General features: G+C 38.1%; 1 protein-coding gene and 1 pseudogene across 6 annotated transcripts in view; one reads left to right on the top strand and one right to left on the bottom strand.

The window, feature by feature from the left end:
- HEPH (hephaestin) overlaps positions 1 to 17364 on the bottom strand; it is a 90030-nt gene extending 72666 nt beyond the window's left edge. The window contains exons 1-6 of one of the 6 annotated variants that reach the window (XM_058713002.1): positions 17159 to 17363; positions 15555 to 15908; positions 8325 to 8527; positions 5987 to 6231; positions 1700 to 1912; positions 381 to 563 (exon numbers count right to left, since the gene is read on the bottom strand). In XM_058713002.1, the coding sequence (XP_058568985.1) occupies positions 381 to 563; positions 1700 to 1912; positions 5987 to 6231; positions 8325 to 8527; positions 15555 to 15584 (874 nt within the window). In that variant the 5' untranslated portion in view covers positions 15585 to 15908; positions 17159 to 17363. Of the gene's footprint in view, positions 1 to 380; positions 564 to 1699; positions 1913 to 5986; positions 6232 to 8324; positions 8531 to 15554; positions 15909 to 17158 lie in introns of those variants that run through there. The other 5 variants (XM_058713007.1, XM_058713003.1, XM_058713004.1 and 2 more) reach the window with 5 other exon arrangements.
- Positions 17365 to 21945: 4581 nt separating this feature from the next.
- LOC131503317 (U6 spliceosomal RNA) lies at positions 21946 to 22046 on the top strand (annotated as a pseudogene).
- The last annotated feature ends 440 nt before the right edge of the window (positions 22047 to 22486 follow it).

Raw genomic sequence — 22486 nt, 5'->3', positions numbered from 1 at the left:
AATTGTATCAGTGGGCAATCCTCACCCTGAGTGACTGAGCATATGGTACATGACTTTGGAATTGATAATCTAGGCCAGTCCACATTAGAAGGCAGGACATCTAACGGCAAGAGCACAGACTGTGCAGTCATACAGATAAGGGTTAGAATTTTAGCTGTGCAGTTTATCTGTTAGCTGGATAACAGCTGACAGATCTGTTAGCTGTAATCCTGGATCCTCAGTTTCCTTATAGGTAAAACAGGGAAAAGACACCTACTATTTTAAGTTCTTGTGAAGTTAAAAAGAACCAAATATGTGAAAGTATCCACCAAATGCTAGGCCCAGTACAAACTCTCCATCAGTCTTCACTGTCATGGTGTGGCCACCCTCTCCCAGCTCACCATGCATCCTATTGCTTTCCTGAAAGGCTTCATCTTCTTTGTCTACTGAGGCAGGGTCTGAGCAGTAAGTGACAATGTTCTCATCAATATGCCAGCTAAGGTTCTCATCTACCACACTGAAGAGCAGGAAGAAATAACTGTCCACATCCTTCCGCTGAGGAGGGGAATTCCCATCCAGGGTTCCTAGAGTAAGAAAGAAAGATGCCCTTGAAAACATCCCTTCCTTAGCAACAGTAACCTGCAAAGGGTACTCATAAGAAAGAAATAGCAAGACAGGGTGACTTAAGAGTCTGTTGTCAACAGGAAAACAGATGAGGCCTTTTGCTGATAATTTCTTTTATTTTCCTATTTTTAAATGTTTATTTATTTATTTTTAGACACAGAGAGAGCAAGTGGGGGAGGGGCAGAGAGAAAGAGGGGGGAGAGAAAAGATCCCAAGAAAGCTCTGTGCTATCGGCACAGAGCCCAACATGGGTCTCAAACTCACAAACCGTGAGATCATGACCTGAGCCAAAATCAAGAATCAGATGCTTAACTGACTGAGCCACCCTGGCACCCCTTTTGCTGTTAATTTCGATTTCCAAATTTCTATTACCCCCGTTAAACCCAATTCAGTTGAGCCTAGGACTTGAAGGTTAAGCATATACGATTAATATCCCTCCCACCATCCCTACCTATGCCTTCAACCCAGGGCTTTAATCTGACCATACTTCTGCAACACCCAGGTCTTCTGGGCCTGGCAGTACTTAAACTTATCATATTTCCAACCAAGTTCAAGTCCTCCCCAAATCCTATTGGCTCCACTTTTGATATAAATCACACTTAAACTCTTAATGCACACCTTACTTTTATGTTACTTGACTCTCATCATTACTAATTCAAGGTTTTAAAATGAAGTAAGAAAAAATAAGAAAACATTATTATTTTTAAGTGTTTATTTATTTTTTTGAGAGAGGAAGAGTTGGGGAGGGGCAGAGAGAGGGAGACACAAAATCTGAAGCAGGCTTTAGGCTCCGAGCTGTCAGCACAGGGCCTGATGCAGCACTTGAACTCACAAACCACAAGGTCATGACCTGAGCCAAAGTCAAACACTTAACCAAGTGAGCCACCCAAGTGCCCCGAAAGTTTTTTAAAAGGTAATGAAATTAAAAAAAATAGTAGAAAGAAAGTTTAGCGTGGTTTATTCCTAATAATAAATAAAGGTGCTGGATTAACACTCCTTGAGGTTGCTATTTAATATGTAGGTGATCCAACACACATCACTGCTTCCTGGAAATATCCCACACCACATCTCAGTAGCTCACCCATGGGGTCTGTACCTCTTTTACAAGTGATAAGGGGTCCAATGAGGCCAGTAGCAATGTCTCGTGGAGCATCTACATGAGAATGGTAGATCCAGGTGAGGCATGCTGGGTCAGCATCAGTGGGTGCATGGCCTTCTGGAATGGTCCAGTTGTAAATGTGGCTGCCTCCCGGGGGAACAAAGTCATCAGCTTTTAGCTGACCAGAGGAACCATCTGGGTATAGGGAGCCTAGAAAATGAAATTGCACATCCCCAGTGTCAGGGTGAGTGAGAATGAACGTAACAGATATAGAAGCCAAGAGAGGGATGATATATGAGACAGTGGTCCTCACAACCTGAAGAGGGCAACTGTTCAGGTAATATCCAGCCAAAGAACCACAGACTTTATATCAACCTCCCAGCACCTGGAGAGGTGCCAGCCATTGGAGAAGGAGCTGTGGCCATGGAAAGTGCTGCACAGCCTGATCCAATAGTATCCTCATGCAAAACCAATGGCATAGAAGCAAGAAAGAAGACAGAATTCCTGCCCCCACCGCCCTTTCTTCAGGCCCTCTTTGGAAAATAGACAATTACAGAATTTCAATCTAAAGCTGACTGAAGTTCCTCAAAATATTAAAAATAAAACTACCCTATGATTCAGTAATCACACTACTGGGGATCGACCCCAAAGAAGAAGAAAAAGAAAAAGAAACTGAGAAACTCTTTATCTCTCCTTCTATTCTAAATGGCAGCCTTGCTGTATAAAGAATTTTTGGCTGCATATTTTTCTTATTCAGCATGTGAAATATCTCCTGCCACTCCATTCTGGCTTGCCAAGTTTTAGTGGACAAGTCTGATTCTAACCATATATGTGTCTACCCTTGTAGGTTAAGGACATTTGTCCCTAGCTGCTTTCCAAATTATTTCTTAGTTTTGTATTTTTCAGGTTTCACTCTGATATGTCAAGCTGATGACAGGTTTTTGCTGATTTTGAGGGGAGTTCTTTGTGTCTCTTGGACTTGAATGCCTTTTTTCGTCCCCAGATTAGGGAACTTCTCAGCGATAATTTGTTTGAATAAACCTTCTGCCCCTTTTTTCATGTTCATCTTCCTCTGGGACTTTTATGATATAGATATTGTTTCATTTTATGGAGTCACTAAGTTCCCTAAGTCTCCCCTCATGATGTAATAGTTTACTTTACCTCTTATTTTCAACTTCATTATTTTCCACAATTTTATCTTCTGTATCACCTATTCTCTCCTCTGATTCTTCAGTCCTCATTGTGACTAATCCAGTTGGTTTTGCATCTCAGTTATAGAATTTTTATTTCAGCCTCACTAGATTTTAGGTCTTTGATCTATTCAGTAAGGGTTTCTCTGGTGTCTTCTATGCCTTTTTCAAGCCCAGCTAGTAGTCTTATGACAATTGTTCTAAACTCTTGTTCAGATGTATTGTTCATCTATGTTCATCATCAAATATATATATATATATATATATATATATATATATATATATATATATATTGAGCAACTCCCTGGCTATGGTTTCTTCTTGACCTTTCTTTTGGGGAGAATTCCTCCTGTCATTTTGGCTAAGTTTCTGCCTTTTGCATGTTTTAAAAGCTTGTTATATTTCCTGAAACTGAGAGTACTGCTATATTAAAAAGGGGTCACATGGCACTTCAAGAAGTATTTCTGGTATATGCTGTGTGCACTCTGCTGTTGTGTTTTGTCTGCTCTTTCCCACTGGTCAGTCCTCTGTTGAGTTTCTACTTGTTTTTAATGGGAAGTGTTTGGACATTTAAATAGGTGTGATTTTATTTGATTGTTAAAATAAGCCTGGAGGAAAAAATCCTGATTCCCCAAAACAAGAGAAATGGAAAGGGAATTTAAAAAAAGCAGAGAATTAAAAAAACTATACAGTCGATTCCAGAGAAAAATAAAGGAAAAAAAAAGTAAAGTAAAAAGAAAAAGAAAATACACAAAGAAGAATGATCAAAAAAGAAAGAAGAGAAAAGGAAATTAAACAAACAAGAAACTATGAACCTGATTCAAAAAAAAAAAAAAGGAAAAAAAGAAGAAGAAGAAAGAAAAAACAGGAAAAAAATAAGCCTGGACCTATTTCCACCAGAACTGCAGATGTCATTTTGAAGCACTCAATTTTCAGTATATTTAGTGCATGTTGGGTGCTGCCTATGCTGGTCTTCTAGAGGAGAGACATTCTGTACTGGCTTAAAGTCAGTCTTGTTCTAGTAAATATGCAGTTTCCAGTCACAGGGGGGTGGGTTTAGTGTAAATATGCCCTGCCTACACTGGAGGCTGCTGTGCTGCTCTGAGGTCCCATCCTGTTGGTGTTGGGGGGGAAATGGCACCACCCTAATCTCTTGTTCCCAGACAGGGGATCTCACACCCTGCACTGTTCAGGCAGCCATCACAGAATAGCAAGATCAGTCAACTTACCCTGCACCACAGCTCTCCTGTGTGCTTTCTTTGGCACATGGCTGGGATTCAAAACTTGAAGTCTTAAAGGACCCAGCACTGTGTGGACCCACCCCCTTCCTCTAGAGTAGAGCAAAAACACTAATTCAAAGGGATACATACACCCCTATGTTTATAGTAGCATTACTTACAATAGTCAAGACATGGAAGCAGCCCAGGTGTCCATCCATTGATGGATGGATAAAGAAGATATGATATCTATCTATCTATCTATCTATCTATAATATAGATATCTATAGAGTTATGAGTCTGTTTCTTGGTTTCTTCCCCCTCCCCGTTTTATTTCTGTTGCTTATATCTATAATATAGATAGATAGATAGAGATATAGATATAGATATATAGATATAGATATTGATATATAGATATATATGCAATGGAGTATTATTCAGCCATAAAAGGAATGAAATCTTGCCATTTGCAATGACATGAATAGAACTATGGAGGATTATGCTAAGCAAAATCATTCAGTCAGAGAAAGACAAATGCCATGTGATTTCACTCATATGTGGAATTTAAGAAAGAAAACATATAAGCAAAAGAAATAAAACGGGGAGGGGGAAGAAACCAAGAAACAGACTCATAACTATAAAGAACAAATTGATGGTTATCAGAGGGAAGGTGGGTGGGGGGATGGCTTAAATAAGTGATGGGGATTAAGGAGGGCACTTGTGATGAGTACTAGATGATGTATGGAAGTGTTGAATCACTATATTGTACATCTGAATCTAATATAACATTGAATGTTAACTATATTAGAATTACTTTTTTAAATGAAGCCAACTTAATGATCAGTTGGTCCACTTACCTATTCTACAGAGAAGAAAACTGTGGAAAATAACTTACCCAAGGTGATACAGGGCGTTAGTGGCCCAGTCAAAACCTGATTCCCTTCTACTTCCCTCACTCAGTGTTGTGTCATTATCATAGGCCATTGGATGGGGGTTACAGATTAGTAAACTGAACTTCCTCTTAAGAAGAAAACCGGACCTTTCAGAAGACTGTGACACTGTGCTGAGATGAACACTGGATGTTATATTTAAGTGATGAATCACTGGGTTCTACTCCTGAAACCAATACTACACTCTATGTTAACTAACTTGAATTTAAATAAATAAATTAAAATTAAAAATAAATAAATAAATAAACCCATGGGCACAGTACCTGATGCCTGATGGTCACTAATCTTTTCAAGGGCTTATGGAATTATTTAAGATTCAGAAGAAAGAATGTGTTGTTCAAAATGTTAAGGTAAAATAATGAAATTAGGATTATAAATGTTTACAAAATATAATATGTTAACTAGTCAAGTAAAACCCACCTCAACATATAAGTAAATTAAACATATGTAAATTATATTAAATGTGGTATATAAGTAAATTAAACATATGTAAATTATATTAAATGTGGTATATGGATGCAAAAAAAAAAAGAAGACTGTGACACTAGAATAACACTCCATTACATTTGAAGCTCACTCTTCTCTTCCCAAAGTACAGTCAAATATTTTATGTATATTATGGAGGGCACTTGTTTTGATGAGCACTGGGTATTATATATAAGTGATGAATCACTAAATTCTACTCCTGAAATCAATATTATACCATATTTTAACTAATTATAATTTAAATAAAATTTTGAAAAAATCTTATTCAAGTAATTCTTTATGATAAAAGGTAGATTGAATCTCCATATTATATACCCTGCCAATTCAGATCAATAAGGAGATTAAATATTATTTTCATTCCCAACTCCTCTCTCTAAAATGACACTAAAAGAAATGCAGTCTTTGTTGTGGATAGGAGAAAGAAAGGGTGGTCTGATTTACCTTCTGAGTCCTTCTCATAGAAAACACCATGGGGGTGGATGGTGTAAGGACGAGTGGCAAAATTCTTCAGGTGGATAAGGATGACATCTCCCACCTCAGCCTGCAACACTGGCCCCAAGAAGCCCAGCCAAGTAGGCTGGGCTATTTCATCCACATAAGAGCTATCTCTGTATTCCTTGTAGATGGTCTTCTTGTAGCTGCTCCCTATCCGGTTCTTGTCAGATTTTAAGAAGCTGGAAGCTACTCTGGGAAGAAAGAAAAGAACGATGCACAATTTTGCCACAGTTTTTAAACATCTGGAGACCCTTTCCAGAGGAAGCTGACCAAAAAATGTCTATTTTTGTTTAAGAGAAGATGTGATTGTACTGATCAAAACACAGAAGCTTTAGGTTAGAATCTAACTGTTAGACAATGGGAAGCATTAAATTCAACTATATAAAATTGAAATTAGACTATATTAAATTGTTGATATTTGACCACTTTTAAACTACAAAAAAAAGGCAATTTCACACTTCAACCTAATATATAGTAATGAAGAGACAGCAACTACGGACTCACTCTTTTTAGGTGATCAACTCCCAATCCATATGACCTGACCTTGAGTCATCTTGCTATATATGAAAGGTCTTCTAGCATAATGGTTAAGATCACAAGCTCTGGAGCCAGATGATTCCCATACTGCCCATATTGTCACTTACAAATTTGTGGAACTTTGAGAAAGTTACTTAGATTTTTTATAAAGTTTATTTGTATTTAGATTGAGAGAGAGATAGCAAGTGGGGGAGGGACAGAAAGAGAAGAAGACAGAATCCCAAGTAGGCTCCGCACTGTCAGCACAGAGTCCAATGTAGGGCTCAAACTCATGAACCGTGACATCATGACCTGAGACAAAGTCAAGAGTTGGGCGCTTAACCAACTGAGCCACCCAGGTGCCCCAAGTTATTTAACTTCTTTATGCATATTTTTCCCATTGTAAAATGGACATAATCATGGTACCCAACTTGGACAGTCAATACTGGTGACTAAAAAATTTTAAATACATAAAGAGCTTAGGACAGTGCCTGGAAAATAGTAACAGCTTAATAAATGTTAACTATTATCTCAAAGTATTGGGAATGGAAGATAATAAAGTTATCCCTCAAGGACACCTTTAATAAAAAGACTGTTACTCCAAAACTAGATGGATAGGAAGGTGGTTTTTCAAAAAAAGTTAGCTGCTAGTCTTACTTTAGTTTTTCTTATAGAGTTCTAAGACATTACAATCAACTTTAGAAAACTCTGACACTGTGGGGAGACAAAGTGACTCAAGATCAAAAAAGATTCTTTAATACATTTCTTTTTTTTCCCCAATAGATATTTGTGGAGAATCTTCAAGCCTCTAAGATTAAGAAAGGTTAATCTCAGGAAGCCTGGGTGGCTCAGTTGGTTGAGTGTCCGACTTCGGCTCAAGTCATGATTTCACAGTTTATGGGTTTGAACCCCGTGTTGGACTCTGTGCTGATAGCTCAGAGCCTGGAACCTGCTTCTGATTCTGTGTTTCCCTCTCCCTCTGCCCCTCCCACTCACACTTTGTCTCTCTCTCTCTCTCTTTCTCTCTATCACACTCTCTCTCTCTCGAAAATAACCATTAAAAAAGAAAGGTTAATCTTATGGAAACTGTGAAAGGCAGAATGGTGAGAAGAGTACCAATTTTGTATTCACTTTACCCAGGCTTAAATTCCAGCCCTTCCATTTACTAGCTGTGGGACTTGGGCAGGTCACTTGCTCTTCCTTAATCTCAGTTTTCTCATCTATAATATGAGGATATTCATACTCACATCCTAGAGTTTTGTGAGAATTAGGTGAGACAAAGTATGTAAATTTCTAGTATGGTGACTGTCATAGAGAAAGTGTTACATAGTGATAGCCATTACTGTTGGTTACCGGATTCTGATGGATTACCATAATTTTTCAAATTTTCACATATCTGAAATCAATATAGTTACACCGACTATGGTAGCATGGTTCCATCACATACATCTTAGAAATACTGTATATTTTTCACATTTCTTTCTTCTTTGAAAGCATTGTAGATAACATTTTAGAATCAAGAGAATATGGAATTACCTTTAGGACCCTAAAAATGCTGGGACACCTCAGTGTGGAAAAGCAGACTCCATATAGGATGCTGGCACCTGAGTCAACTAACCGTCTTACCAGGAAACGTGCCACTGGGTGTATGGCCATGGAGATCAGGAGCTGGCTAACCACACCCTGAAAAAAGGTCTTCAAAAGGCTACCTCCTGAGCTCAGTGGTACCCCCCCCCCCAGCTATAATTGCACAAATGATTAAACATACGTATCATTGTCCAGAGGCTGGTTCATGACGACATTCCTTCCCTTGGGAGCATAGTTCCACTGCACATCCAGGATGCCCAAGTAGTAGACTCGAGTGGCCCCATCAGTCAGTCGGGGCCACAAAGGTTGCAGAAACAACACAGCCCAGAAGAGATGGCCTGGTTTCATGGCCCACATAACTCTGGGAAACAGGCAAATGAATAGCTGCTGGTATGAAAGAAAGAAGAAAGAAAGAAAGAAAGAAAGAAAGAAAGAAAGAAAGAAAGAAAAAGAAAGAAAGAAAGAAAACAAAAGGGCTTTGTGTGTGTCTGGAAAACTGAAAAGGCAAGAGCCAAACCAAGTGCCTGAGAAAGTAAAAACCAATTAGCCAAGAATCTCTCTCTCCCTTACCTGATCCCTTTCAGTTCAAGAAACATTCAGTAATCTCTGTATACTGGACTTTGGAGAGCAAAGTTAAAAGGTCACTTATAGTAATAATTATGTATCATTTCTTTCAGATTAGAAATCTGGATAGAGTTCCTTCAACAGTATAAAAGTAAGAATGTACTCTGGCCCAAGAATCAGGAAACAGGCACTAGAAACCTGATTTGGCCACTAACTCACTTATTACCTAAGCCAAGTCACCAATTCTTCCTCTGCTTCTTTTTTCATTGTTGCCACTTCCCATCCTCTTTGAATTGTGTTTAAAAACAAATGATAATTAAAAGTCCATGAACACTAGAATGAATGACTAAATTGTATTTTATTCATACAATGGAATTCTATATAGCAATGATAATTAACCCACTACAACCTTACATAAAAATATGGATGTCTCGCGCAAAAGTAATGTCACAGAAAGAAACAAGACCAGAAACCAGAGAAAAAGGTACATTCTATATGAATTAATTTCTGTAAAGCACAAAATCAGGCAAAACTAATCTATGTTGTTAGAAGTCAGGAGAGTGTTTACCCATTAGGAAAGGAAAAGTGACTAAGAAAAGAAGAGGATAAAAGCTTCTAAGTAATGTTATGTATCTTGATCTACACATACTGGTTACATGCGTGTATTCGGTTTGTGAAAATACATTGAGCTATAAACTTGGAAAATATATTGAGCTAAAAATTTAGCATTTGTGCACTTTTCTGCATATATGTTATACTTCAAAAAAGTGAAAAATGAAACAAAACAAGTGAGAATATGTGAGGGAAATATTAACTTCTCAGATGAAATGTTCTCTGCAATGCACAAACCCTTTTTATTGGACCAATCCTGAGTCAGAGTGAGAACAAAAACCTCTAGGCTTTCATTCTAGGTTTTCATAGTACATCAGCCAAGATGTTAGACTTGTGGGAGGGGATGAAACATTCAGTCATACCATACACAGCTACAGTCAAACTCAGAAACACAGACAATAATATAAATACACATACATAAGCTTATGCAATCTTATCTAAAAGCAGAAATGCATGCACTTGCATCCACACATAAAACCACACTGTCACAAAGAGCCTTTGTACTTTAATAATAATAATAATAATAATAATAATAATAAATTGATATTTATTGAGTGTGCATAAGCCAGACACTATTCCATGTGTTTTATGTAGATTAAATCTTTTTTTTAAATTGTTTTAAGTTTATTTTTTTAAACTTTTTTTTAAAGTTTATTTATTTTTGAGACAGGGAGAGACAGAGCATGAACAGGGGAGGGCCAGAGAGAGGGAGACACAGAATCTGAAACAGGCTCCAGGCTCTGAGCTGTCAGCACAAAGGGGGTTCGAACTCACGGACTGCAAGATCATGACCTGAGCCGAAGTCAGCCGACTGAGCCACCCAGGCGCCCCAAAGTTTATTTATTTTTGACAGAGACAGAGTGCGAGCATCAGCTGGGGATGGGCAGAGAGAGAGGAAGACACAGAATCCGAAACAGGCTCCAGGCTCCAAGCTGTCAGCACAGAGCCCAAAGCGGGACTCGAACTCGCAAACCGCTAGATCATGACCTGGGTTGAAGTCCGACGCTTAACTGACTGAGCCACCTAGGCAGCCCATGTAGATTAAATATTTTAATCCTCACAACCGCACTATGAAGCATATGCCATTATTATCCCTACATTATGGAGGAAGAAACTACAGAATAGAAGTGTAAAGTAATTTGAACAAGGTCACCTCATTAACAATCAGTTGAGTTGGGTTGTTAGCCCAGAAATTATGATTCCATTGTCTATATTCTTAATCACCTTACTATACCACTTTCCACAAAATATACTTGCACACTCACATACATATATACACAGAGAACATGAATATGCCATATCCATAGCCATATCTGGGAAAACCCTGTACATTCTGAAACATGCAATCACATGTAGTTATAATCACTTCTAGAAACAGACATGCAAACTCATATTGGAAGGGAGACACTGAATTGACATCATTTATGATTATGATAATTGTGGAAACTCCCATTTATTGAGAAGTTACTATATACTAAACACCATGTTCAGTGGTTTATATAAATTATTTCACTAAATCCTAGTCCTACACTCATGAGATAGGGACTGTTAATCAAAAATAGAAAATCGAAAATATGCACAGACTCACATATGGATAGGAAATTCCCAGATATTTATTTGGGCTAGGCCTAGATATTTACCTTGATTAATAAACAGAACAATAGACTTGCCTACAAAATCTCAGGCCCTTCCCTACACAGCAGTGGCCAAAGTGTTAATCCCCAGTCTCCATATGTCATTTGGCAGAAAGCCCTTGATATAGAGGAGGACCTTTCTTGGATTTTTCTTTCCAAAACCTAGGCCTCCTACTGACCAGTTGGGTAGCCTTTGGTAATATTTAACCACGCTAAACTTTTTTTCCTTACCTATGAAATATATATAATAATATCAACGTTGGAGAAGTAAATTTGAAAACTTACACAAAAGGGCCTCAGTACAATTAGAGTTTAGAACATAACAGAAAGTAACTGCTTGTTTTCTTCTCCTTCTCCCCCCTGGCTATAGTGTTTGTTTGTTTGTTTGTTTGTTTGTTTGTTTGTTTTAATAATCTGCACTGTCCCCACACACCATATGTTCTATATTTCTACTCTAAGGCAAATCTAAATCCTAACTTCCCCAGAAAGTCCTTTGTAGGCTCTCTATACCAGTATCCTCTGAAAGACTACTTACTCTCTATAACACCCAATTACATTAAGTCAGACTTTGTATTTTTGTTACCTTTCTGTGAGCTGCCTCATGAACTGTTTTTATTTCCCAAATTGGACTATAAACTCTCTGGAGGTGGACATCATGTCTTAGAAGTCTGTGTATCTTATGCCAAAAATGGTGATGGGGGCTCTGCAGGTATGCCATAAACAGCTACTACTAGAGTGTCATAAAGTGACACAAACATACATTTTTCCACCAGTTGACACTAGTTCAAGTTTGCCACTGATTTAAAGAGTGACTTTACACAAGTTACATCACCTTAGTGAGCCTGAGTTTCCCTATCTATAAAATAATAGAGCTGCATTATATAGTTACTACTTTTGTAGGGTCAGAATATTTGAGAATATAATGAAATGCAAATTGCAGAACTACAAAAAATATTTTACATAAAGAACTCTCAAAAAGTCATTTTAAGCTCTCACACTCTGCCAATACTCACATTCACTAATGAAACACAGGTGCATTTACATGTGTCTACACATAGTACCACATATGGTCACACAAATTCCTTGGAACACTCAACAGGAAGGGAGTGTCTTAATTCAACAAAAGCCTGGATATAACATAGACCTTGTGTAAGCAAAGATGCCAGCAAAGCTGTTGTGCCTTAAACTCACTTAACTAGAGAGAAAACTGCCCCAGGTAAGAGTTTCACCATTAGAGAAGTACATAATAAATGTGAAAACATTCTATAAATAAACCAGTACAGATCTTCATCATACAATGAACAAGCATTAAAAGATGGTGACTAATGACCAGAAGAACTAGATAATAAATCCTGGGAGAAAAATGCTACCTAGCATTTTTTTATACAGCATGATTTTTATATATGCCATCTTGTTAATTCTAAACTTTTGTGAGATAAGGATTGTCTTCCCCATTTTTCATCCAGTGCACAGGGTTTGAAATCAGACTACCTAAACAAAATCCTGGCTCCACTTTTCCAAGCTCTGTGATTTTATTAACTGCTTCATTTCTCTAGACATAGTGTTTTCATCTTTGAAATTAAATTAATACTATTAGTTACATCTCAGAGTAGCTTTGAGTATTAAATAAATTAAAATCTGTAAGTTCATAGGACACAAATAAGTGATCAAGTTGCCCAAGTCAGTAATCAAAAAGTATTAATAGCTATTATTATTACAAATGGGAAACAGGTTTAGAAATGAAACTTGACAGGATCATGAAGCTTTAACATTTTATAGATAGCTACAACATGTACACACTCATAAGTTCTGATACACAGTAACACATACTAAGCATACATGTACATGTATATGTATATGGCTGAGATTAGTCTCTTTGGAAGCAACATGATATAATGAAAAAAAATCAAAACTTTTGAGTCAGATAAACTCAGGTTTGAGTACTGTTTTCAGTTGTGTTTGAATGAGATAGCATTGAGTACTTAATAAGCATCTGATAAATTAGTTTTCTTAGTTTGTAACACACTGGCTAGTCCTCTTTTTCTTCCCAAAACTGCATTTGTTGTTGCTACTGTTCTTGTCATTTTTAATTTGTTTTTACAATACAGTATAAGAATAGAAGAAAGGGAAAACCCGTAAAACTCCTTAAGGATCACTTGGGTATTTAATGGTAAAACTGAAAGTTTTCATATTCTAGAAAAAAAAGGGTTATAGTTCTGGAATCATCATGTATTAGTTGTGATATTGAGCAAGTCACCTAATATCCTGAGCTATAAGTGGAGGTGATCTGTTAAATGGAAATAATCTCTCCTTTGGGGTTCTCGAAAGTTTGCTATGAAAATCTGGTGAGGTAAAGGATGTAAAACCCTATGTAAACTTTTCACTTGGGCAGGGCTATTTTCTCCCAGCTGAGTCCACAGGAGGAAGTCTTAAAGAAAGGCCAGACTGAGGATGGAAAATAAGAGGGAAAGGTAAAAAAAAAAAAAAGAAATGAAATAAGCAAGGTGAGCAAGAGTCCTGGATGAAAAGAAAAAAGAAAAGAAAAGAAAAGAAATAAATAAAATCAAAAGAAGAAAACAGGAATGAAGAGATGACCAAAGGAGGAAAGGGGGAAATAAAGAGAGAGAGATGGAGAAAGAGAGAAAGAGAAAGGGTGAATGAATTTTTGGGCTACTTGGAATTAGATATAGTTTAATTAATATACACTTGAAAATAGCCTTAGGGGGAAGGTCAGCTAGGAGTAGGTCAAGCCTCTCTTTCCTTTACCTTATCTTCCTGTCATCTCAGTATCATGTGGGCCTGATCCCCATTACCCAGGACAAATTGCATTGTTTTCCCTAGAATTTGCAAGTTTTCCCTTCAACAAGACAATGCTCTTTTCTCTCCCTCCATCTTTCTCTCTGCATTGGGCTACAATGGGCTGGACAGGTTTATTCTAGAGTGAAAGGATCACTCAAGGGAACACAGGAATTCTTAGCTACTCTTGGCAGCCTGTCTTAATCTCAGCAGCCTTCCTAACAGAACCCTCTGTCAAGACTGACCTTTTGGTTCTCTGTTTTTTAAAGGTTTAATGCTCTTTCTTCACTCTGTAACTCAAAACAAAACAAATGAGCAAAGGGGGGAAAAGTGAGAGAGAGAGAGAGAGAGAGAGAGAGAGAGGCAAGCCAAGAAACAGACTGTTAACTGTAAAAAATGAACTGATGATTACCAGAGTTGGTGGGGGTGGGGGGATGAGTGAAATAGGAGATGGGGATTAAGGAGTTCACTTGTGATAAGCACCAGGTGTTATATAGAAGTGTTGAATCACTAAATTGTACACCTGAAACTAATATTACACTGTATATTAACTAACTGGAATTTGAATAAAAACTAAAAAAAAAAAATAGATTCCATATAGGGATTTTCTCACCTTCAATAGGTATAAGTCTTTCTTTTCTGGGATGGAAAATGGAGGGAGTGTTAAAAGCCCCAAGAGGATCCAGATAGTACAAATACAATTTGTATTATTGTTTAATCATTATTACTGTATCCTAGCATGCTGGAGGTAGGAAAATTGAGGCCCAAAAAGGAAGGGACTCACCTAAAGTCTTCAGAACTAGTACTAGAACCTAAGAGTCCTGATACCTCAGCCTGGCAATAATTTCTGGCATATCACCTTTATATCATTCCTGGGACAATATGATTCCACTACATATTTGCATTTGTAGTAATAAGACTGTTTTATTTCTTCATGCTCCAATTGTGGTATCATAGAAGCAAACTAACTTGAAATCAGAAGATCTAGAATCAAATTCTTCCTCTTGCCTGTAATAGCTATGTGATCTTTCAACAAATCACTTTTACCTCCCTGAGCCTCAGTTTTCTCATCCAAAAATAGGAATATTTATCTTACAGGAGTATTTTGAAATTAAAATAAATAGATGGATTTGAGACCCTAGCAAAGGGCTTGGAATACAATAGATGCTCTGTAAAAAGACTGAATGCATTATAGATTCATACATCCATAAAGACTTTTAGAAACCATCTTATTTCAACCCCAGAGAGGTGAAGGGATTTGCTCAAAGTCAACCAGCCAGTTACTGCCAAAGCCAGAATTTGAAAACATGTTTTCTAAAATATTTCTACTATTTAGACATTATGTATGAGAAATAATTTAGATTTTAAGCTTATAGTTTGGTTCAGCTATCGTTTATTGGCTTAGTCTATGCCAATCTGGATCTCAAAACACGAAACCAAGTGGTTGTTTCAAGCATTTGAGATTCTCACGTTAGTCTTCAGATCCATCACATCAATAAACTCCTCAATTTGTGAGACAGAGGACTAGCACATTATTTCAACAAGAAAATTAACTACTCTCTACAACTCCATAACCATTCCTGAAGCAGTTAAGCCAGGGTGGTCCTGGTCATTTTGGCCAAAGGAATGAAAGGAGCCTATTGTTCACTTTAACTTCCCTGCACACCTAGCCAAGCTTCCTCCAACTTCTCTGCCATTGACTTTCTCTCCCAGTGGCCAAAAATCCCCCTAAATCCAGCCACATAAAGGTTTTACAAAGAAAAGAAGGTGAGGTAGGGTTTGGAAAGGGAAGAAAGAAAGCTTACCTTTGCTAGAGTAAATCCTTCCATATTCATGTCAGCAGCCTAGTGATGCTGCACTGCAGACCCCAGCAAGAGACAGCCAGCCCTGTTCAGTCAGTATCCTGGGTTACAGAGCCTTTCTCATAAATTAAGTCCAAGATTCCAATTTGGCTGGTGTTACTGGGGTGGGGTGAATGGACAAGGGGGCAGTGCTGGGTGCCTTATATTGGAATGTCTTGTTTATCCTGGTTTGGTACAAAACACTAGATGGTTTTTTGACCATATCTGGGTGTTTTCCAAATCCTGGTTAGGATCTCAGGAGGAATCACAAGGGGTGGGCTTCATTTTTGTTTTTGAAGCTTGGTAGTTGGTCTTTTGCTGAAAAGGGGAGGAGAATGCACTGCCAGTTGCCCATTCAAAGCTCACAGATTCCAGCAGCTCTATTTCAGAAATGGGGCCCTTTGCAAAGATTATTAAATGTGGGAAGGGACCCCACCAGCGCCAAATTTTTTCCTTCTTGCTGTGAAGCACAGTTATCAGCCATGTCTGTTATTCTGAGGCGATCATTGCTTGGTAATAGAGAAAAATGAATCTGGTAATAAAACAAAAGAGCTTCCTACCTGTCAGGCCCTAGGCTAACCACTTTACATGCATTCTTTAAGTCTCATGATTATCCTGTGAAAAGGCTGCTCTTATTCTTATTTTACAATTGAATAAAACCAGTCTTTGAGAAAGAAGGTAAAGTGTTCAAGGTCACACAGTTAGGAAGTAAAAGTTGAGTTGGGGATTTTACTGGGTATGTCTAGACTTTTAGCTGCCACACTACCACACTGTGCTGCTAAGGGGAGAAACAGAGGACCTTTTTGAGTTAGGAAAAGTGACTTCAAAATTATGTGCCTGCTGTCCACTAGTTACTGCTAGTTTTTTTTTTTTAATGTACATTAGTTCTACCTCTGCAATTTCTAGCAACTCCTACAGTGCAAACCCAGGACTATATTACCAACATTTTTCTGTCAAGGAGACCAGATGTAGCTAGAATATAGGTCAACATCCTAAAATCTGAGAAGACCCAGAATAACTGGAAATATTAAATAAAAAAAAAAAACTAAAAAAAAAAAAAAGTAAATGGGCCCTAAAATTTCTAAGTGAAACTTGAGTTTGGATTTAAAAAAAAAACAAAAACAAAAAACAAAGGCTATCCTTGTCCCTGCTGGAAAGAGAGAGTAGTGGAAAGTGATTAGCCTCAGTCAAGTGCCCTAGGTTCCAGCCCTGGTTTGCTCTGGCAGTAATCAGCCATTTGGCCTTGGCCCAGGCTCTTATTTTCTCCCGGCTACAGGCTACAGTTTCTCCATTTGCATAATAAAGGCATAGAACTAGATACAGACTTTCCCAGCTCTATAAACTTAACATATCTGGGATTCCATGAAGACAGCATATTATTTATATTAACAGTAGAAGAAAAAGAGATTTCAAAAATGCAAAGTATAAGGAAAGAATGGGTACTGACTAATTTGTGGAGAAAAGGCAGAGAATTTCATGCCTCTTTGGAAAGGACTGCATCTACCCAACAGAACAAGGTATAAGAAGGAGACAGGTATGATGGTGATTCCACCACTTAGTATCCTTACTTTGTGATGAGAGATCTTGGCTAGAAGCAGATGCTATTCTCCAGGCAGGCTTGACACATCTTTCTCTCCTGGATTCAAAGTGTCTGAGCAGGATCCAGGGAGGAGGACTTTAAAGACTGAACTGGTGGGGCAAAGTCTGGCTCATAAACCAGTGGAGGTGCTTAAGAGTGCCTAGACACTTGGGAGCTGCCCTCACAGACTGCATCCCAGGCTTAGCCAAGTAGAAGCAACTGACGGGGAGAAGGGTGGAGTCGCAAGCTAGAGTTCCCTGAGAAATACTTAGTGATCAAAGGAAGCTGGATCAGACTACAGCAGCCCTTGGAGTTATCTGCCTCTTTCCCTACCTGGCACGGATGCAGACCTTGGAGTTAAAGGGGATCAAACCCATTAAGCTGAGATCCAAGTCCAGGCTCTAAGGCATTTATGACAGGGAGTGGAAGGGATAAGGCCTCTGTTGTGACTCATAAAAGACAACAAGAAAGAGGTCATATAGACACACTTAAGCCAACACAATGAAGGCTGCAGGAGGCAGAGAGGCTAGGTTTCTGAGCTTGTTTTATTCATTCAGCAATTTACTGCAGGGCACACAATGCCTACCTCTTCTACAAATCCTAGGCATATTTCTGGTGTTTTTCCTCAGGAGACACCTAAAAAATGTTTAACTTGATACCTATAGAATAGAGGTTTTTAAAGTATTTCAGTAAAAGGACAGTTAGTAAATATTTTATTTGGAGAACATATAGCATCTCTCTGTCATAAGTATTAAAACAGGCTATTGCAGCACATTGGATATATCTATGAACCAATAAAAGTTAATTTCATAAACAAGAAGCAGGACAGATTTGGCCCACAAGCTGTAGTTTGAATACCACTACAGACTGCTTTGAAATATAAACACTTGCAACATGGCAACTTATTAAGAGCACAGAAACTAGAATCAGACAATCTGGATTGAAATCTCAACTCTACAACTTCCTGAGCCTGTGACCTTGGAAAAGTCATTAAATCCTTCTAAACCTCATTTTTACCTCTGTAAAATTGAGTATAATAATAGTACCTATTTTATAAGGCTTTTATGAAAACTGAAATAAAATTATACATATGAGCTATTTAGCACAGTATCTGGCAAAAAAAAATTCCAAAAAAAAGTTATCACTCCAAATTTTTCAATAAAGAAATTAATCTAAATTCTTCCTAGAAAACAAGTTGTACTAATTCATGGTAAAAATAAAAAAAAGAGTATTTTGGAGTGCCTGGGTGGCTCAGTCGGTTGGGCTTCTGACTTCAGCTCAGGTCAGCTCAGGTCATGGTCTTGTGGTTTGTGAGTTCGAGCCCCACATCAGGGCTCTGTGCTGACATCTAAGAGCCTGGAACCTGCTTCAGATTCTGTGTCTCCCCCTCTCTCTGACCCTCCCATGCTCATGCTCTGTCTCTCTCTGTAATTAAAAAAAAAAGAATATTTCATGAATGCTAGTTTTAAGTTTTAGTTATTTTACTAAAGAAAACACAGGTAATCTTGGATACATGATTTTGCCTTTATGGGACTCAGTACTTCACCTGTAAAATGAAGAAGGTGGTCTAGATTTATCATTTTTCAAACTTATTTTTGACAGCAAAACTATTGACCCAAACAGAATCTTACAGTAAATGTCCACTACCTATGGAAGATGAAAGTGTAGCTTTTCTGGTAAGGCTAGGAAAAGAAAGAAATTGGTCAGGGCTAAGGATACCTAGGGACTTTCTCACTTGTATGGCTGCGCACCCAGGCAATGTGCTTAACCCTGGAACACCAGCAAGGAATGTTGATAGCTTTAAAAGAACATTTGAGAAACACAAGATCAGAATGTACTTAAAAGTCCCTTAAGTCTCAAAACAAAAAGGCACCCTGCTGAATGGGAGAAAATATTTATAAATGATATATCCAATAAGAGATTAATATCCAAAACATATAAAGAATTTATACAACTCAAAACCAAAACCCCCAAAAAACCAAATAATATTATTTAGAAAAGGGCAGAGGGCCTAAAGAGGTCCTTTTTTAAAAAAAGGTTAAAAAATAGTCTCTAAAATACAGAGAACAAACTGGTGGCTGCCAGAGGGGAGGTAGTTGAAGGGAGGGATGAAATAGATAAAGGAGATCAAGAGTACACTTACATTTATGAGCACTGAGCAATGTTTAGAATTGTTGAGTCATTACAGTAAATACCTGAAAGTAATATAACACTGTATGTTAATTATACTTCAATAACAAAAAACAAAAAAAAAGAAGAAAGAAAAAGTCCTTAAAGTTTCAAATACTTTCACTAACCCATCCATTTATCAATTCACCTAATTGATATTTCCAAGTTAACTTTGTATGGATAATCACAAGGCATGGCCCTAGAATGGCTAGATGAGAGGTTCACAGGGTAGCTTACTATCTAATATGAGAAGCATGGTGTTTGAAGTCAGAAGGACTAGCGATTGTATCCTACATGGTTTCTTCTGAACTATGTTACTTAACCTTTCTGAGCCACTGGTTCCTCATCTGTAAAATAGAAACAATAAAACATTCATGACTGGGGACACCTGGGTGGCTCAGTCCGTTGAGCCTCCAACTCTTGATTTAGGCTCAGGTCATGACCTCAGTCATGAGATCAAGCACTGCATCAGGCAGTGTGGAGCCTGCTTAAGATTCTCTCTCTCCTTCTTTCTCTGCCTCTCTTTCTCTGTCTCTCTGTCTCATAAATAAATAAATAAATAAATAAATAAATAAATAAATAAATCTCCATGACTGTAACATTGTGAGGGTTAAATAAGCTTGCATTTGCATGAGCCGTTAGCACACTGCTCAACACATTAAAGACCTTCAATAAATGTTTTATTTTTCCTTTCCATACTTCTTACAGTGAAATTTAGCGACAGCATAAGGTACTTGGTGAAAATAAAAGCCATGGGCAGGGTTGCCTAGGTGGCTTAGTGGGTTAAATGACTCTTGACTCAGATCATGATCTCGCGGTTCATGAATTAGAGCCCCACATCAGGCTCTCTGCGATCAGCACAGAGTCCACTTCAGATACTGTCCCCCCTCTGTCTCTACCCCTCCTCACCTCTCATAAATATATAAACAGAAACAAAAAGCCATGGGCAGTGTTCCAGCATAGCCAGTCTGTCTGCTTTATCACAGGGTCATTTGATTAGCTTACCCTTAACAGTTCTAAAAGAAAGAAGAAGAAAGAAAAAAGAAAGAAAGAAAGAAAGAAAGAAAGAAAGAAAGAAAGAAAGAAAGAAAGACAAAGTCCTATGGAAAAAAGTGGAGAGGTTCAGGGATGAAAAGGTTTTCCCCTAGAGACCACACCTCTGAAGCCACCACACTCCCTTTACATTCCCCACCACCACTTCTGACCAGCAGGCTCCATCATGCTTTGAAAGGATTCTCATCTACACTGCTGCAATGTGTAACTGTCCTGGCTCTCTCAGGAAACACTAGTTCTTGAATTCTATTTGCCGCTTTCTTCAGCCCTCCAAAGCAATGGGTCTCACCCTTAAGTATGCACCAGAATTCCTTGGAGGATTTGTTAAGGCAATGAGTGTCTGCTTCAGTAAATCTGTGGTGAGGCCTGATAATCTGCATTTTCAACAAGTTGCCAGGTGATGCTGATGCTGCTGGACTGAGGACCACACTTTGAGAACCACTGCTCAAATCTCAGTTGCTTTGAAACTCCCCCCCTGCTGGCTAACTTGAAAATGCAGACTGATTCTTGGATTCTTGACAACCCTAGTCTTCAGGTATCCATCTATGTCCCAAGACCAAAGGTATATTTCCTTCAGCCTCCTGGTACTTTATTCATGTACACACTCCCTGAGCATCCTCCTAACACTTATTTACCCACTCCTTTGTCCCAGACCCTTCCTACCTGTCTTGGCAAACCTCTCTTTCCCCATCATGCTCAGTTAATATGTCTTGTTTTTTGGCTGCCTTCCTTGAACAGCTCTATGAATGGCATTAGCTCCTACTGTACTCTTCTTTACATTATGTGGCTTCCTGATTGTGGGTTTTGGGCATGGACAATTCTGGTTTTAATCTTGTTTCTGCCTCTTCCTGAAGTGTGTGATCTTGGGGAAGTTGCTTGAATTCTCTGAGCCTTAATCTGTCACCTGCAAAATCAGGTTGTGAAAACAAAATGGAAGAATGTCTATAAAAGGGCCTAGTACAAAATAGTTGACCAATTAATGGTACTCTCTTTCTTTACCCCCTTTACTTTTCTTACACCTGCCTATCTTCCCCCACCCCCCAGTAAGAAGCTGGAAGTAAATAAGAATTAGACAATGCAGGAATAAAGTCTTTCATTAGTATTAAAGAACATGGTAAATGAGAGAGGGAGGCCTATACAAAGTGATATATCACTTAAGAGAAAGGAGAGATCATTTTCAATGAGTGGGCATCGGGATAAGCTTCAGGAAGATGATAGCATCTTCCCTCCCACTCCCATTTCTCCAGCTAAAAACCTGAATGTCATCCAAGTTTCCTAGTTTTTGTCTCACTCTCCACATGCATTCCATTGACAAATGCTGTCATATCAGTATTCTAAATGTCTTTTGAATACACCTACTTCTCTGTTTCTCCACTGCCATAGCCTTGGTCTGAGCCATATTCATCTCTTAACAGGATCATTATAATAACCACCTTGCTGTGATTTTTGCCTTAATTCCTGTCCCACATATTCTGCTCTTCAAATAACAGCCAAAACTACTTTTCCCAAACCACAAAGGTGATTTTTACTTAATACCTTACTTAACACCCTGCAGCAGCATTTGCTGTATTGACTGAAATTAGAGTAATACAGAGTTTAGCAGGGCCCCTGAGTAAGGATGACATTCAAACTGGTAGAATGTGTTGAATATACGTATGTGTGAATGCATATATGGAAATATCTCCAAGATATATCATTAAGTAAAAGGCAAGGCACAAAAGAGTGAACAATTTGCATTTGCGTTATAGATACACACATGCACACACATACATCCACACACATCTATGTACGTATGTGTGTGTGTGTGTGTGTGTGTGTACACACACATAGATGGTAGGGTAAGGAATTTTTTCTGATAGTCATAAAAATATGTTTTTTAACAGTGGTTTCCTTTAGGGAGAGTGATCTGGTTGGGAAAGAGTGATTTGCATTTTTCATTTTGAAATTTAATGTTTAAAGTTTAAATTTCAAAACTTCATATATTAATTTTTTTAATTATGGAAAGTGAATATAAACTCACTTTTGTTTCGTTTTTGTGTGTGTTTCTATGCATGAAAAAGAAAGTTATAACTGTATTTTAAGAAAACTAATGACT

The sequence above is a fragment of the Neofelis nebulosa genome, chromosome X, assembly GCF_028018385.1.
Source record: "Neofelis nebulosa isolate mNeoNeb1 chromosome X, mNeoNeb1.pri, whole genome shotgun sequence".
In the NCBI taxonomy this organism is placed as follows: domain Eukaryota; kingdom Metazoa; phylum Chordata; class Mammalia; order Carnivora; family Felidae; genus Neofelis; species Neofelis nebulosa.
This window is presented reverse-complemented; position numbering and strand designations above follow the sequence as displayed.